At 45.5% G+C, this 18,680-nt stretch overlaps 1 protein-coding gene across 1 annotated transcript in view; it reads left to right on the top strand.

Annotated features, from left to right (window-relative positions):
* Positions 1-18,680, top strand: part of LOC126537740 (MAM and LDL-receptor class A domain-containing protein 1-like) — a 204,840-nt gene that overhangs the window by 43,186 nt on the left and 142,974 nt on the right. The window contains exons 15-17 of the mRNA XM_050184828.3: positions 9,986-10,213; positions 11,195-11,227; positions 12,453-12,587. Of these exons, the coding sequence (XP_050040785.3) occupies positions 9,986-10,213; positions 11,195-11,227; positions 12,453-12,587 (396 nt within the window). The remainder of the gene's footprint in view (positions 1-9,985; positions 10,214-11,194; positions 11,228-12,452; positions 12,588-18,680) is intronic.

Below are 18,680 nucleotides of genomic sequence, written 5' to 3'. Positions count from 1 at the left end.
ACCACGAGGGAGCAATGGGAGGCACTGCTGTCCAGCTCGGCCCTCGACGACCAACTCAAGCTGATAAAGAGAGCTGAGAAGATGGCAAGAGCCAGCGGAGCCCTGGACTAAGGGCCCCGACCATTAGCTGTTTTTTTATTATTATTTTAATAAAGTTTATCTATCTATCTATCTATCTATCTATCTATCCCATAGCTGGCATTACCGATTGCTTCGCATCTGGGAACTCGAAGCTTTCGGGCCAAAGAAAGGTGGCGCTCCACGACCTTCTAATGGAATTTTAGTCGTGCTTCGTCTCTTCCTCTAAAGTCCGTCAGACGCCACTCCCTAAACATGGTATTATTTCTTATGATGAGATATTACCCCATTCGACAACAGCCTTACCACGTTTCCGCTAAAGAATGCGAGGCTATCCAGGCACAAGTAAAGGAAATTCGTGACGATGTCTTCATCCAACCTTCCAGCAGTACCTGGTCCTAAAAGAAATACGGAACGCTACGCTTCTGGGCCGATTACAGGAAGCTACACACGGTAACAGGAATGATGTTTACCCGCTGCCACGTGCCGGTGACTCTGTAGGCAGGTTGGGGCACGCTAAGTGTGTTTCGTCCATTGAATTAAAAAGTAGCTATTGGCAAACTGAAGTCAATGAGCGAGAACGAGAAAAGACTGCGTGGGTAACTCCGGAAGACCCCTACGAATTGCAAGTTTCTTTTGGGGTCTGTTCTGATCCAGCCAATTTCTAGCCAATGACGCACACCGTTCTCGCACAGTCGAAGTGGCAAAGCTGTTTTGTACATCTCGACTATGTAGTAATTTTCTGCAAGAGCTTCGAAAAACAACCGAAGCGCCTAATAAAGGTCCTTGAAGCCATCCGCTCAGCCTATCTCTCACTGAAACCTCAAAAGTTTCATTTCGGCTACGTGGAGCTAAAGTTTCTGGGACACGTTGTAAATGCAGCTGGAGTTCGACCCGTCCCTGACAAGACTGCGGCCATCGCCGCCTGTTCTATTTCATCAGACAAAAAAGCAGTGCGACGTTTTCTCTCTTGTGCGTTTATTGTCGTCGATTCGTTGCTGAGTTTTCTAATATAGCCGAACCACTTTATCGGCTCACCAGAGAAGACGTACCCTTCGCCTGGACCACAGAGCCAGAGGCTATCTTTAAAAAGCTAGGACAACGCCTGCAGACAGCACCTGTCCTTGCCCACTTCGTTCAGGAGGCAGCTACAGATGTCCACACAGACGCTAGCAACATCGAGCATGGTGCTATCCTTGTACAGCAACACGGCGTCGAGCGCGTCACAGCCTAGACAAGTTGGACGCTCTCACGAGCGTTGTCCAATTATTCTATTTCAGAAAAAGATTGCCTCGCAGTCATGTGGGCGACGACAAAATTCCAGCCTTACCTATATGGACGCCCCTTCGAAGTTATGACTGATCCCCACTCGCTGTGCTGGCTGGCCAATCTCGGCGATGCATCTGGCCGTATAGCTCATTGGAGTCTGTGCTTTCAAGAATTTAACACCAAGCCCTTTCGCACGCACCCGCAGAACCTCCCGCTCTGGGCTCGGAGGACAGTGATTTTCTCGGAGCCGTTACTCGTCCTGACTTGATGTCGCGCCAGCGAACAGATGAGTTACACCCACTTATTAATGAACTAGACGGCCAAAAATCTAAGCTTCCTGGGCGCGTCACTCGCGAACTGTCCTCCTTTTGTTTCATGAGAGATGTCCTTTACATTAAAAGGTCCCATGGCAGTGGCGAAACATACTTATCGCCCTGCGCACGGCTCCGCGCTGACATAATTTTTGTGTGCCACGACTAGCCTATGCCAAGGGACTTGGGCTTCCAGCGTACTCTCACCCGAGTGCACCAACAGTACTATACCGGCCATGCCCACCGACTAATGCGCAACACTACGTGTCAGATTGTCGTGAATGTCAGCGCCACAAGTCATGGCCTATGCAGCCAGCGGGGTTACTTCAGCCGATTGAACCACCCTGGAGACCGTTTGGCTTCGTGGGCCTGGACCTTCTCGGACCCTTCGATTTGTCGTCTACGGGAAACAAAGGGATTGTAGTGGAAACAGACTTGTAGCGCTTGCCCCCGTGTGTCTTCTTCTGTATGCATGTGTTTTAGTTTGCGCTGCTATAACTTCGAGATGCAAAACCAACTGGAGAATTCTTTCACTTTACCTGGCGACAGAGTACCTGATTTATTTTGCCGAAGCCAATCCAGCACCTCGTGGCACAGCTACCGAAATAGCCCAGTTTTTCGTGCACTACATCGTTTAAAGACATGGCGCCCCGTCACAAGTAATCACAGATAGAGGAACGGCATTTACAGAGCTGAAGACGGAAGAAGTTTTCAGGCTGAGTTGTACGAGCCACTGCGAGACAACGCCCTACTTTCCTCAAACAAATGGACTAACCGAGAGATTAAATAAGAACATTGCAGACACGTCGTCAATGTACGCGAACGTCCACCACAAAATTTGTGCGAAATTCTTCCATGTGTTATGTTTGCGTACAACACTACAATGCAGGAAACAACGCGGTTTACGCCATTCCAGCTGGTCTACAGGCGCAATGTGCAAACCACGCGACAACGATGGCGACTTGCTCCAGGTGTCGCTTGATATTCACAGTGTGCTGAAGAAGCCCGTCCAGTGACCCGCCTGCACATCCATTAGCGGCAAAGTGCAGAAGCGTGACGTTAGAAGATTCACCACCGAGACGTCGCCGCCTCCCCGGCGACCGGGTCTGCGTTCGTACCCTTATACGACGCCCAGGCTTGTGCGAGAAACTGCGAAACCGCAATTTCAGACCATTTAAGGTCTCGAGACGCATCACTGACGTCACATACGAGGTCTTTCCGTTCGGTGTCTTGGGTCCGCGTTGACAGCCTTGAACCGAAACTGCACATGTACGCCTGAAGCCATACATCACACTATTACGTCTCAGCACCACCAAGGGTGTTAATTGACCGCTAGCCAAGTGTAAAACCACCGCACCTAGCCACACGTCAGCTCAGCGTGGACAACAACTAAATGCACTCGCCCCAGCATTACCGGGAAACCGGAGAAAAGGATGAATGGCAGGGAGCCACGACAACGAATGGACAGGCGCAGTCAGTTATACGACTCAAATCATCACCCATCCCACGGCAATTATCCAGCCCTCACGACAGCGTGTAAGCCGGCTGTTGCAGGGTTCCACGAAAGGCTCTCAGCCTGTCCTTCATCTTGCACACTGAGCGAAGAACGTGGTGGGCAATGACGAACAAAGCAGGTGTTGCCGGATGATTTCTTTCTTCCACAAATTCCAAACCAGTTTCTTCGAGCCGGAGTTACTGCGGGTTATGGATAGCATGCGCGTGGTATCGCAATGGCGTAGATGATGGTGATTTGCTGCTGGAAGTCTTCAGGTTCCCTAGTCGACTCTCCTAGGGAAGACGACGGGATTAAAAGCTGATACTTTTTCGAGAGTGATGACAGAGGATCCTGATATAAACTGAGACGTTTAACTTGGCCCTGCATGGAGTGGGATTCCCCACTGGATTCGTGTAACTAAGCTAATAAACCATTTTTCCTTCATTTTCTATAACCTGGCGTAGTAGCCGATGAGCTTGGTGGATTCCATGCCCCGAACGTCACCCAAGGCGCGACAACACGGTAGCGTGCCTACATTCGCGCTACTTCATAAGTGTGACAGTGGGATATGGCATGGCGTGGCATGGCAAGAACTTTATTTTAGTCCAGAGAAACTAGGGCCCGAGGGCACAAGCCCCCAGGCTAAGTCGGCGGCTCCGCCCACGTAGGCACCGGCAGGCCAAAGGCTTTCCCGATGTCGTGAGCTCTCTGGACGGCCAGGAGTTGATCTTGGAGGACATCGCTGGATATGCGCCGACTCCGGTCCTCTTCACTGTTAAGATCCGAAGCCCTTTGGTTGGGGCACAGCCAGAACATATGATCAAAGAGACATGGAGTTTGTCCACAACTTTTACATTCCGCGGGATAATGCTGGTCAATTTTGTTAAGCACAAAAGGTGTGGGATAAGATTTAGTTTGAATCATTCTTAATGTGACTGCCTGAGCTCGGTTGAGCTTCTGATGGGGGGGAGGAAAAGACCTCCTGCCGTCCCTATAGTGTGAGGTGATCTCGTGAAAAGTAGTAAGTGGGTTTTTGTAGGAGCCGCAGTCATCCTGGAGCAGTTCCTGATCTGATGTCGGGCATGTGAGATCTCGCACAGCAGAGTGAGCTTGCTCATTAGGATTGCAGCCATTGGGGCTGACCGAGTGGCCCTGATGAGCCGGAAACCAGACTAGGTGTGAGCTATTCAGTTGGTCGTAATTGTGAGTATTAATACTGTGTATAAGTAACTTGTGTGCTTCCACTGAGACGAAGCCGGCTGAGTAATTCCTAATAGCTGTACGGGAATCGGAGAAAATCGTGTAGCCTCTCCTCATTGTAATTGCAAGTGCTATGCTTGCTTCTTCGGCGGCATGAATGGAGTTCGTTCTTAGTGACGCCGCGCTTATTAATTTACCGCTCTCATCGACCACGGCAATAGCGTAGCGGTAGCCCGATCCATAACTAGTTGCATCGACAAAAAGAGCTGAGCTGTGTTGTTGGTGCAGTTTACCCAGAATGCATTTGGCCCTGGCGTCCCTTCTGCCCTTGTTGTGGACAGGATGAATATTTCTAGGTATGGAGTCTACAACTAATTGTGTCTCCACCTCCTTGGGTATTTTGAACTTAGAGACGTCTCCTCCTCGAGGCAGTATTCCGGCTTCATCTAGAATTTTACACCCTGCCTTAGTGTTGGAGAGTCTTGCAATTTGTGACATCGAATGTGCCTCAATGAGCTCATCTATAGTGTTATGAAGTCCTAACTTGTTGAGGAGTTTGGTACTCGTTCCGTGCGGGAGTCCCAGAGCCCTTTTGAGTCCGGAGCGTATAAGTGCGTTTAGCTTAGCCTTCTCTCCTTTCCCCCAGTTCAGGTATGATGCAATGTACGTAACATGACTGATGAAAAATGCATGATATGCTCTGATGAGATTCTCCTTCTTGTGGCCTGCATTTCGATTTGAGACCCTGCCCAGGAGCTTTAAAGTTCTGTTGGCCTGCCCTGTGAGACGGTTCAGGGCCGTAGCGTTACAGCTCCTTGCGTCAATGAGAAGACCCAGAATTTTAATTTTCTCTACTCTGGGTATGACCCGTCCTGTGTTGTCTGTGATTTTAATTGGCAGAATTTCTAAAGGCGCAAGGTTTCTAACACCTTGTCTCCCCTGTCTAAAGAGCAGCAGCTCAGATTTACTAGGTGATAGCCTGAGTCCGGTGCTCTTAAGGAAGGATTCTGTGGTGTCTACCGCTGCCTGTAGTGCCTGCTCTAGTGCTGCGAGTGACCCCCTTGGGACCCACACTGTGATATCGTCAGCGTATATGACGTGCCCCAAGCTCGGGATTTTGGACAATTCCTCCGAGAGCCTGTGCATGGCGATGTTAAAGAAGAGTGGGGAAAATAGTGAACCTTGTGGTGTGCCGTTGTTGCCTAAATTGTATGGACCGCCTGTGACTATACCGAGTTTGACCAGAGCTGTCCGATTAGCTAGAAAGCACTTCACATAATTGTAAACATTGCTTCCCAGGTTCAAGGTTGAGATTTCATGTAGGATATGTTTATGTGCAACCGTATCAAATGCTTTGATAAGATCCAGACCCACGAGGCTCTTTATGTCCCTGCTAGGGTCGTCAATAATAGCCCGCTTGATCATGAGCATGGCGTCCTGTGTGGATAATGCCTTCCGAAAGCCTAGGAGATTGTTCCTGAAAAGCTCCTGGTTTTCTATGTGTTCAATTATCCTGTTATGAATAGCATGTTCGGCTACTTTGCCAATACAGGATGTAAGAGATATGGGCCTGAGGTTCTCCTTTGTTAGTGGTTTGTCGGGTTGCGGTATAAACATCACCTTGGCCTCCTTCCATTCCGGTGGGACAGTGCCGGATCTCCAGTGACTATTAATTTTGACCGTGATTATGTCTATGGCATCATCGTCCAGGTTTCGCAAAAGTTTTTTTGTGATGCAATCCGGACCCGGGGCAGATCTCCCATTTAAATTAAAAAGTACATGCCTTATCTCAGCTGCCGTGAAGTCACTGTCCAAGTCCGGTTGCGATATTCCGGAGTTCCGATATTCCGATATTCGCTTATTTCTTCTTCGTTTTCATATTCACATTTAAGTGGCAGGTACATGTGTGCGAGGTCGTTTGCGACCTCTCTTGCTGTCCGCCCTATAGCTATCTGTTTATTGACGAGTGGGATAGTTTATTTTTTTCCTCCCATGACTTTGCCTATATTTAATAGGTGTATTACTGCCTCCTGGTAGACAGGGTAACAGTAAGCTATCGCAGGAGACGAAAGATCCGATCAAGAAACGCCAATGTATGAAAGCCTATAACCCTACAGCTAGAATAGAACTGGCAGAACTTTCTAAGTTAATCAACAAGCGTAAGACGGCGGACATAAGGAACTATAATACGGATAGAATTGAACAGGCTCTCAGGAACGGACGAAGCCTAAAAGCAGTGAAGAAGAAACTAGGAATAGGCAAGAATCAGATGTGTGCGTTAAGAGACAAAGCCGGCAATATCGTTATTAATATGGATGAGATAGTTCAAGTAGCTGAGGAGTTCTATAGAGATTTATACAGTACCAGTAGCACCCACGACGATAAGGTGGGAGAGAATAGCCTAGAGGAACTTGAAATCCCACAAGTAACGCAGGAAGAGGTAAAGAACGCCTTGGGAGCTATGCAAAGGGGGAAGGCAGCTGGGGAGGATCAGGTAACAGCAGATTTGTTGAAGGATGGTGGGCACATTGTACTAGAAAAACTGGCCACCCTGTATACGCAATACCTCTTGACCTCGAGCGTACCGGAATCTTGGAAGAATGCTAACATAATCCGAATCCATAAGAAAGGGGACGCCAAAAACTTGAAAAATTATAGACCGATCAGCTTACTGTCCGTTGCCTACAAAGTATTTACTAAGGTAATCGCAAGTAGAATCAGGAACACCTTAGATTTCCGTCAACCAAAGGACCATGCAGGATTCCGTAAAGGCTACTCAACAATAGACCATACTCACACTATCAATAAAGTGATAGAGAAATGTGCGGAATATAACCAACCCTTATATATAGCTTTCATTGTTTGCGAGAAAGCGTTTGAGTCAGTCAAAACCTCAGCAGTCATGGAGGTATTACGGAATCAGAGTGTAGATGAGCCATATGTAAAGATAGTGAAAGATATCTATAGCGGCTCCACAGCCACCGTAGTCATACATAAAGAAAGCAACAAAATCCCAATAATGAAGGGCGTCATGCAGGGAGATATGATCTCTCCAGTGCTATTCAGAGCGTGTTTACAGGAGGTATTCAGAGACCTGGATTGGGAAGAATTGGGGATAAGAATTAATGGAGAATACCTTAGTAACTTGCGATTCGCTGGTGATATCGCCTTGTTTAGTAGAAGAAGAAGAAGAAGAAGAAATTGAAGTTTATTCAAAATAGGAAAGTACACAGGAAATGTTGCACAGGACATCTGGATCCCTAGCTCTAGGCTAGTTGGGATCCATTCTAGTTATTAATTAACAGTATTAACATCAATACGAAGAAGTATAAGTAAGTCATATATACATAAACATTCATTTAAAACACAAGGCAGGGTACGTGTATTAGCTACGAGAAACCCACAGAAAGGAATTTGTATTTAGTAAATTATACACTGCAAGTGAAAAAGGTAAACATGTGTACACCATCCAGATGAAAACTATGCAGATAATAGTAATGAGTGATAATGAGATTTCACTGATAGTGAAAAACATTTTGCTTGTTTTACTTCTGTTGGTAAGCTGTTCCATAGGAGTGCTCCAGTGTTGCTTAACCTTCGCCTTCCATATACATTATGCATTTTTGGCAAGCGAAAATTTCCCTTAAGTGCGCTGCGTGTATTGCTTCTGGAATGTAAAAAATTTGATACACTCAAAGGAAAGTTAGTGGTTATGCTGTTATGAGTATGCAATAGAGTTTTAAGATTCAGTAATAAATTAAAAGGCAGTATATTTAAACTTTGAAACAGCGGCATTGATTTAGCAGTGTAGTCCGAAAAAGTCATAAATCGCAAGGCCCTTTTCTGAAGAAGTACGATAGGTTAAACATATGAAACGTACGTATTACCCCAAGATGCAATGCAGTAGGATATATGGCTATGGAATATGCTAAAGTAAATTGTTCTCAGAGTGGCAGGGTCGAAGTAATAACGGCATTTATACAGCATAAAACAAGCCTTGCTCAACTTTTTACACAGCAATGCAATGTGAGGCTTCCAATGAAGATGCTCGTCTAGTGTGACACCCAAGTATAGAATTGAACTCACGCGCTCAAGGATATTATGTTTTAGAGAAAGCGAATGACAGTCTTTTAGTGGTGCTTTCCACGAAGAAGTAAAGAGAATTTATTTAGTTTTCTTGATATTCAGAGTTAGCTTATTTGACGCGAACCACTGGTGAACACTCCGAAGTTGATTATTAGCCACTTGAAATGTTTTATCCAAGGTGTCTAGCGCACAAAGTAGAACAGTGTCGTCTGCATACATTACAGCAGAGAAGTTTTCTAAGGTATCAGGAAGATCATTTACAAATAAAGAAAATATATTGGCCCTAGTACTGAGCCTTGTGGGACCCCTGTAACAATGTCAGAAACGTCGGATTTGTTATCTGCAATGGAAACTAGTTGTTTTCTGTTATTGAGATAGCTGCGGAAAAATGGAAGAGTTAGACCCCGGAAACCATAGCATTCTAACTTATTTAGCAGTATCTCATGATCCACAGTGTCAAACGCTTTTCTCACATCTAGAAATATGCCTAGGACACTTTTGTTGTTGTTCAAGTTAGAATTTATGTAGTTAGATAGAGCTAATACCGCTGTGCTTGTCGATCTTTTAGCTCGAAAACCATGCTGGCAATACGATAAAATGGATTCACGTTCAAGAAATGAAGTGATTCGTTGGGCGATAAGTTTTTCAAAGAGGGTGTCTAAGCAACTTAAGACGGATATAGGACAGTAGTTTTCTAATAAGTTATGGTCCCCATTTTTTTTAAATTGGAACAACCTATGCGATCTTTAGTAAATCTGGATAGGTAGCTGTATAGAAAGAGAGATTGAATCTTTTTTCTAATGGCATGCACAGTATATCAATACAATGCTTTAAGGCCACTGTGGATATACCATCGTGACCAGTAGAATGTTTGAATGGCATGCCGCTAACTACGGACACTATCTCCTCCGCTGTAATATCCACAAAACCAAATGAATAAATATCCACAAAACCAAACTCAGGGGACCAATTGCAATGCATGCTCACTGTCCTGCAGAGACACAGCAGAAGGGTGGGCCTAAAAATTAATCTGCAGAAAACTAAATTAATGTTTAACTGTCTCGGAAGAGAACAGCAGTTTACGATAGGTAGCGAGGCACTGGAAGTGGTGAGGGAATACATCTACTTAGGGCAGGTAGTGACCGCGGATCCGGATCATGAGACTGAAATAATCAGAAGAATAAGAATGGGCTGGGGTGCGTTTGGCAGGCATCCCAGATCATGAACAGGAGGTTCCCGGTGGTCAAAAGAAGTTTGGAGTCCCCCACTACGCTGTGTCTAATATTTATATTGTAGTTTCGGAACTTAAAGCTCCTGAATTTGTTTTTAAATAGCACGGTTTATTCCAATCTCATATTCAGAGTACAAGTGTACACTCTGTGGAACACACCATAGATTCTGGCTGAACTTGGTTGAACAGGACGCACAGCACGCGTAAAGGCACTTCGTTGATTTCCTAATATGGGGCAAACTTTCGAATTACAAATAAAATAATCAAGTGGGATCAAACTGTAATAATATGATTACTGATTCTCGCATTCTGCAGATATAACGGCGGCCAATCTCTCCATCTCCTGCTATGGAAACGGGTACGACCCGGTGAATATCACGGCCCAGTCCTACGTCGAACTGCTCCAGGTATCCCAATGGACAACTCTGAACGTGAAACTCAAACGGGGCACCAACTGCCAACTGTCAGTATGGGTGACTCGTGGTGAAGGTACCAACGGTACGATGGCGATTGCATCCGTGCAAGCCACGCGCACAGAGCCAGGTAATACTGCTTCCCCGTACAACTACGACTTCAGAAATTGTGCCGACTTGCACGCATTCTGGAACGTATGTGTTTATACTGGAAAATTGTCGCCAAAAAAACTTGTGGTGGAGGAAGAGATGGCGCACTGCAGTGCTAATCTCACGGCAGGATTTTCCCCATGGCGTTACCTGTGCGTTTCTGAACATTTGAAACAAATTGATGACAGTAATAGTAAAAGTCTACAATGAAGTCACTTCGACGGAAATGTGATGACATGCCGCAGTGACACTCAGCCAGATCAATTTCCGACATCGGTTACCAGTCTAAACCCGTCTGTTGCTACAACCCACCACATCACGTGAACAATTTAAACGGGTGAGCTAAAACTTGGTCAAGAAAGTGAAGATGTAACGGCTTATATTTCCCAACGTATCTCCATTAGAGCCTCCCCATCATTTGCCAAATATCTAAGGACAGTTCAACATTCTTGCACATTATTTCTTCATTTAAAAATCTGAAGCTCTATGCAATTTGTCGCTACAACGGATTAGAAATTACTTTATTATGAAAAACGTAATACACGCTCTTGCTTGTCAGCCGTGCCTGTTTCGTATATTGTACCTATCGAGTCAGTCAAGTCCTGTTCGTTAAAGTACTGAGTGTTTTTTTTTAAGTCAGAGTATTACGTTTTGATCTCCACACAAGATGCACAGACTCTTTGCACAGTCTCTCAGCTGCATATGTGAGTCCACTGCTTCGATCCATTCTAGTTCAACTGTACAGAAATAACGATATCATTTAAAACATTCATTTTTTACACATAGCAACAAATCCGTGCTACACATGTTTAAGTTGCAGAAAATTCATTGCTTGTGGCACATATGCAGCATGAGCGCTTCGATTAATCATCCTTTGTTAAAGCGTTTCGTGCGATGATTTTCTTCTGTAATTTTAGATGTGATATCGAAATGTTTATTTGCTGCGAATTTTTTTTTTCAGCTGCCGCACCGAAAGAAAACTCTGATACTCCCTGTGAGTTACGTCATCTTTGTATCTATTGTTTTAAACTGCTTTAGTGCACAACTGTTAACAATGTTAAAACTTAATACTTGACTAAATTCTGGCTAACTCAGTGCCATAAGAATGTGGACCTGATCAGGAAGTTAGTTGTATTGATTTTTTATCCTACAATATTCTGTGCGTCTGAAACACAACGTATAGTCAGTTGTTTTTATGAACGCATTCCTTCATTTTGCTTATAAATTCCATATACATCTAAGTGATATGTGCAATTGGGATCAGTAAGCTTAATTGCAAATCAGTTGTCGCCTGTGCAAGAAGAGTGGCGTATAGAAAGCTCGTCTGTCTGAAATTCAAAGCTTTTCTCGTTATGTAATGCATAACGTTTAATTCCCCAATGTGAAATATTATGTGACAACTGTGCCTCTGCTGCAGTTCAATGTGCCTTAACTAATTAAGCTGCCCTCACACAATACTCCACCTCGAAGCCTTAAAAAATGTAAATCAATAGGTTAATAAGTAAGTAGGTAAATAAATAAAGAAATTACGAAGATGCGTCCGGTAAAACCATCTGTAGTGCAAGAAAATTCACAAACGTGGAATTGTAGCTCCTACAAGACGCAGTTATGTACCTACGGTAAAAAGTCTGTTCTTTCGTAAAATTAGGTATCGTAAATGTTGATGAAACACTCGGTAATCACCACGAAGAATGTCAATATTTAGAGTTTTGTAATCACTATTACCTCTACAGTCTTAAAACTTCTATTGTGGCCACGACTAAGTGTTATTACAGTCAGAAGGCTGGCACCTTTCACATGTTATTCACAAATAATAATTTCGATTCCGCACTTAACAAATGTTAAAGCTCAACAGACTTTAACCGCACATTATTCTTAAAAAGAGTGCCATGCATGTGTTCATATTTCTTTCTCTTCAGGACAGATCTTTTGAGCATACATATTCAAATCAGGGCATTCCTTCAATGATAATGTCGCGTATAAATTAAGTGTTCTATGTTTTAACAAGTTCTTTCACTTCAAGCCAATATACATATTCATCCGTTCATGTTCCACCAGGTCAGCGTAAATGAGGATTAAGCTATTAAATATGTGCGGGCTACTTCGCATTTAAACAGAGCAAACATGTATTGGTTAGTATGTTTGATGATTTCTGACGGTCGATGAGTTTTTTTTTTAATGTTGATATTGCCAATCCGCTGCAATAACTTTTTTTTCAGATCGGTGCTCATTCGACGATGGAACTATGTGTGGGTGGAGGCCGGGAAACTTCTCCCTTAAATGGGCTTTAAACGATCCAAGCAAGAAGAGTCCAGACTTTCCGCGGTTTGACCACACCCTCAAGGCTTACAGAGGTGACCTGGTTATGTCAGTGATGTGTCACTTATGTGATTGCAAAAAAATTGGGCGAACGTAACCGAACGCCATTAGCATTGATATTATTTTGTACAGATCCCTGAGCTTTTGTACGGAATGAATCCGATTATTGAGTTGCCTGAGTGGACCACACATGTAACTGCGGAGTAAATGTTGCTCTAAAGTGCTATTTAGCATTTATACGTGCCTACTGAAGTCCCCACGCTGAGAATGCGTGTCCTTAACGTTGCGGCTGCGCAGCAATTGAAGTAGCTATCTTTCAACGCACTGTTCTTACCATAAAATTTGAAAACGAGTGCATTCCTATCATCAGTTATGCCAGAATGCAGTTATTGAATCGGAAAACATACGGGCAGGACAGAGGAGTTATTGTTTTTGATGTACTAGAACGACGTCTTACTACTAATTTGTAAAAATGTAGTTACTTGTCATGATAACCTCTCTGAACGCTATATAAATGTTTCTTATAAAGTGCAGGTGACGAAATCTAATGCAACTTAGAATCATGTGGGCGATATTAATTACATGAACTCTAGAAGCTAATACCTGACTTACCCAATTTGCCTTCTTTTATAGAAGTGAAAATATATGTGCGCTTCTTTTGCTATGACTAATATAAAACTTCCCGGTGATTCACTTGTTCAATGCCACCAGCTTATAGCTGCACACCAATCAAATTGTCACTGTGGTCACTATCGAAAATTTTCATTTTGGTGTGTCACCTGTCGAAATAGCACAGTGGATTATGAGAGATTATGCAAATAACTACCATTAGTGGAGAGCTTCACAATAACTTCGACCACACGTAGCTTCTTTAACGTGCAGCTAAATTTAAGTATATGAACCTGTTTTTTTTTACTCCATCCCCATTGTTATACATTGGCCCTGGCCGGAATCAAAGCCAGAATCTAATGCCGAGCAGCAGGACGGCATAGCAACTGAGTCATATTGGCGGGCGGAAATAACCAAAGGCCTGTAAATATTTGAAAATACAATGACTAGCGCAGGTTAGAGCATGCCAATACGAAGTTTTAGAAGTCTCCTACATTGGTACCCTCTGTGTCGACTAAGATTGATTGCCCATCGCACTATTCTATAAAGAATGTACACTTTTGAAACACAAGCTTTAGAGTCCTCATCACTAGGGCCCTAAGGTCTGCTCTGGTTTAGCAAATATTTGCTTTTACATTCGTTATAAACTGCTTGTGGTGACTGTCGAAAATTGCGCACGAACAAACTATGTGGTAGACTGAGACGACGGAGTACGCGAAGGAGCACTGATCAGTCCTTAACTATCCACGCTGCCATATTCAACTGCCGCCTGCACCTTTCACAGGGCCGTGCACTACTTGGCATGTAATCATGAAACAAGTGACCACTTGTCACCATAAGGGGCAAGTTTGTGAGCGTTGTGCGTGCACTGATGACCAAAGCGTTGAACTCAGACGAGAATGCGTTGAAATGGGCATTTAAAGCATAACTAAATTTCATAAAGCAATTTGACAGTGCAATACGATGCACACTCTGCAGTGTTACTGACAGGGATATTTTGATAAGAATTTTCCTATCATCGTGCTTATTTAGACCTTTGTTTGATATAGTGATGTAACAGCGCGATAGCAATTGTACAGTGGTATATGAAAGAGAAGTCACCCGCAAGCTGGGTCTCAGTCATCAGATATTCATAGACCCGAGCGTATATGGCCCGGAAGTGAAATCGGCCGTATGTAGTTTGAAGGCGCGAAGGAAGCGAGCGCCGGAGGGGGAAGGCGCTTGGAGGTAAAGAGAACCTGCACCGGGGAAAAAAGGATGGAGCGCGTTGAGCGCGCTATGTGTCTAGGGATGGATGGATGGATGTTACGTGCGTCCTCTTTGGAACGGGGTGGTGGGTTGCGCCACCAAGCTCTTGCTATTATACTGCCTAATGTCCTACCTAGGTTAAACAATAAAAAAGAAAAGAAAACGCTATGAACTCCCACAACCAAATTTTCTGATCTCCTATGCGAACTGTGCTTTTGCACGTCTCCGTTTTTTGTCGTTTCTCTACTTTTCTTTCACCAATCCTCCAATCGCCTCTTACTAATCTCTATTGCGGATATGTTTACTCTTAAACTGCTCTCACTGAACCCAAAGACTTGCACGCGGCAAAGCAACGCCATCTAGTGGAAAGTCCACGTGAAACGACGTGGAGGAGCAGAGTAGGCAGATGGGCGTTAGGTTGGCCTCCTCTGCCAGTTGCTAAGGGTGCTGTGTGCGGAATGGACGTACCGGTTTCGTCTCGTGATAACATTGTCCTCGCGCACATTATGTTCTATATGCGCCTGAAAGCGTGCGACGGCGAACCAACGGTGGTGGCTAAATATCGCGCGCACAAGGAGAGAAAGCGGGGAGGCAGAGCGCCGTCTACCCACCGGAAAGGGTACGCTTTAGACTGGCGACTGCTACGTATTGGCGCGGCCTTATACCTTGAATGGGGGAGGGACGTTCTAATCTGGCGTCTGCTGCGTATGGCGCGGCCTCGTGAGCCCTATCCTAAAGGCAATGGACGATCCGGATGGACAGTCTAGGCCGCAGCTTGCCGAGGGCCGATAGCTTCATGTGCGCTATAGCACGCACACGCTTGCGCGTCATCCGCGTTCGTAATGGGAAACGTCGATATAACATTTTCTTTATCAATGCAATTATTGTGTGGGTCGGTTTTTCCAGAACTTGTGAATTTCACCATTGTTCCTTACAGCGCGCACGAATCAACAGTGACAATGAAGAAAGATGCAACACGGGCGCTGAATTACTCGGAGTACATAGTTTATATGCACGCTCGTTCTATTTCTTGCCTTGCTGTCTTTTGCGCTGTAGCCATTCCGAACCAATCTCAGCTAAGGGCCCTATAATGTAAACGTATTCCAATATGTTTTTATTACAATCTCCTGACATCAAATTTGCGTAACCATCCCCGTGAGCATCAGGCTCTGACATGTAGCACTGCCTCAACAGCCAAATCAGACGCCCTCTTAGCTTATATAGGAGGTATTATTGCTTTCAAAACGAATAACATTGTCTAGCTTGAGCGGTTCTTCGTTCGGCTGCCAGGAGGCGAGGAGCACACTCAAGTAGAGAGGGTTTCGACGAGGCCGAGCCAGCGCACTGAAAATATATAAGCGGATAAAGAGGGTGGTGCCAGCGTCTACGATTGGTCCGCTTTCCCTTACATAGCTTGCCATGGCTGGTCGAAAATTGCGGCGGCGTGCAACGGAAGGTTAATAATTGCCGCCAAAATGGATCCTCAGCAGAGAAGAGATGGCAGAACGAGGTCGTAAGCGCGCCGAAAGTGCTCGGAAATGTTACACGTCCACGCAGAAAGCTTTATTATACGCAAATAAACCCATGCTCGCCGGCAGGTGTGAGTAGCCAGTGCCTGAGTGATCTGCGGCAGTCATCTTTTATTCCTTTCAGAGCGGGACAGCCTGCGGCTATTGAGAAAAAAATTCAGTTTTGTTCGAAATATTAATGCATATTTAACACGCACATGTCACTGGCAATTGAAGTGGGCGCAGCGCGAGAGCTTTTGACCAATAGCCGAGCGCTAATGGCGAAAAGGCGTCGAATAAGAAATAACTATTCTTTCTTTGTTCGGTGCAGTCATGTATAATCAGCATGTACGCGTTTTATCAGGCGGACAGCTATCGCGGTTTTCGTGACGTCACGTGACAGACAGGCGAAGTGGGGATGGTCCAAAAAGTTTTTGACCAATCGCGGAGGGTTGATTGCATAATTGAAGGAGAAGAGGAAATAACTTTATTGCGTGCCCTGCGAGTTGGGGAGAGCCAAAGGCCCCGCCTAGGTGACGGCCAGGAGTTCGCCGGTCCTGGCGGCATTTTCGGCCCGCTGGACGGCCCACAGTTGATCCTGGAGGGCGGGGCTGAGCAGCGCGGCTTCCGAGCGCGTGCGAAGGCTGTTGCTAGAGCCCGCGTTCTCGTTATTGTTATATATCCCTCGGCATAACCATATTATATGCTCTAGAGGGGGCTCTGGATTCACATGTGTTGCATTTGTCCGTTTGATATATATACGGATATATGATGTGCGAGAACGCAGGATTCGGATACGTCCTAGTTTGTGACTGCCGCCATGCGATACACTGCTTTTTTTTCAATTTTGCGAGATGTCGCGGGAATATGCCCCTCTGTAACCTATAGTGTTTCGTGATGCAATTGCATGTGGTCATTCTGTCCTCACACTCCCAATCATTTACCGCACTGTCACGTCCGGAGGGTGTCGGGGTGTCACTTGCGACTGCGGCTCGGTCCGTGAGCCCTCGAGCCGCGTCGTGTGCCACCTCGTTGTTGTCGTCCTCCGCGAGGGCGTCAGCGGGTGTCCATGTCGTGTATAATTTTGTTTTGCAATCTTGACCTGCGGCAAGAAGAATGCATAGTGCCTCCAGGGAGATCCGGCCTTTGGCAAAGTTTCTTACTGCCGTCTGAGAATCGCTGACTATCACGGCTGTGTTAGTCTGATGCTACTGCGAGTGCTATGGCTACTTCTTCCGTTGTCTCGTTACGTGTGGTGCGTATCGCCGCGCATGTCTTACACTGTTTCTCGCAATCTATTACAGCTGTCGTAAACCCCCGTCTTCGACTGTATCGAGCTGCGCAACGAAGACTGCGTCCTTATCCCTGCCGAATTTCCTCTGTATCTGCTTCTCTGTTCTCTCGTCTGTCCTTATTGTGTTCTGGGTGCATGTTCTTTGGTATGGAGGGTATTACCATTGTTCCCTTCATCTCTCTTGGGATGTCCACCCTGACACCGTGATATGTGTGGTAACCTATGTCTAGTCTCTCTAGGATGTGTCTGTCTGCTCTAGCCTTAGAGAGGCGTTCATATTGTGCCGTACATTGCACTTCAGTGAGCTCATGTATCGTGTTGTGTAGGCCTAATTGTAGCAACTTGTCCGTGCTGGTGCTGATCGGTAGCCCCACGGCTAGTTTGTATATTTTCCTAATGAGGCATTCTAGTTTGATCTTTTCCCCGACCTGGCATTTCAAGTACGGTGCTACGTATGCTATTCTACTTATTACGAAGGCCTGTATTAAACTGATCGTCCTTTGCTCTCTCGTCCCGCTATGTTTGTTTCCTATCCTTCTGATTAGCCTCATGATCTGCGCTACAGTTCCCTACAGTCTTCTCAGGGTTTCTCCGTTGTTGCCCTTGGCTTCGATGAGGAGCCCCAATGCCCTGATCCTGTCGACCTTGGGTATGGGTTTCCCATCGGCCGTATTTAGCTGTACCTCCTCTCTATGAGCGAGATCTTCCCTGTAGTTGCCTGGTTTGCGACCTCTGCGAGTCGGTCTGTATAGCAGCAGGTCCGATTTCTTTGCCGAGCAGGTTAGCCCTGTCCCCTCTAGATATCGTTCGATTGTTTCGACCGCTGTTTGAAGCGTTTGTTCTATTTGCCCGTCACTTCCGTTTCTCACCCATAGAGTGATATAGTCAGCGTATAAGCTATGATTAAGTCCCTCGAGGTCTTGAAGTTTGGCTGGCAGCCAGATTAGCGCCAAATTGAATAGCATCGATGATAAGACTGAGCCCTGTGGCGTACCTGCGCTGTCTATTCCGATCTCCTCCGAAACTATGTCCGCTATTGTGATCTTTGCCTTTCTGCCCGTTAGGAAACTGCGTACGTAATCGTACGTCCGGTTTGCCAGTCCTAGTTCTCCTACTATATCTAGTATCATTGCATGTGTTACGTTATCGAAGGCCTTTTATAGGTCCAACCTGAGAATTGCCTTTCTCGATCTGCCCGAGCCTTCTATGATCTGATGTTTTAGTTGTAACAAAGCGTCCTGCGCGGAGAGATTTCTCCTGAATCCTATCATTGTGGTGGGTGCGCGTCCCACTCAATGTTGTAGGTGGTTATCCTCGCTAGGAACACGTGCTCCATGAATTTCCCCACGCAAGAAGTGAGAGATATGGGTCTCAAGTTCTCAATCTGCAGTCGCTTGCCCGTTTTAAGTATTAAAATTATTTGTGCCGTCTTCCATTGCTGCGGAATCTGCCCTGCCTCCCAGCATTCG

This window comes from Dermacentor andersoni, chromosome 4 (genome assembly GCF_023375885.2).
Source record: "Dermacentor andersoni chromosome 4, qqDerAnde1_hic_scaffold, whole genome shotgun sequence".
NCBI lineage: Eukaryota > Metazoa > Arthropoda > Arachnida > Ixodida > Ixodidae > Dermacentor > Dermacentor andersoni.
The sequence above is the reverse complement of the archived record's forward strand: the minus strand, read 5'-3'. Positions and strand labels throughout refer to the sequence as shown.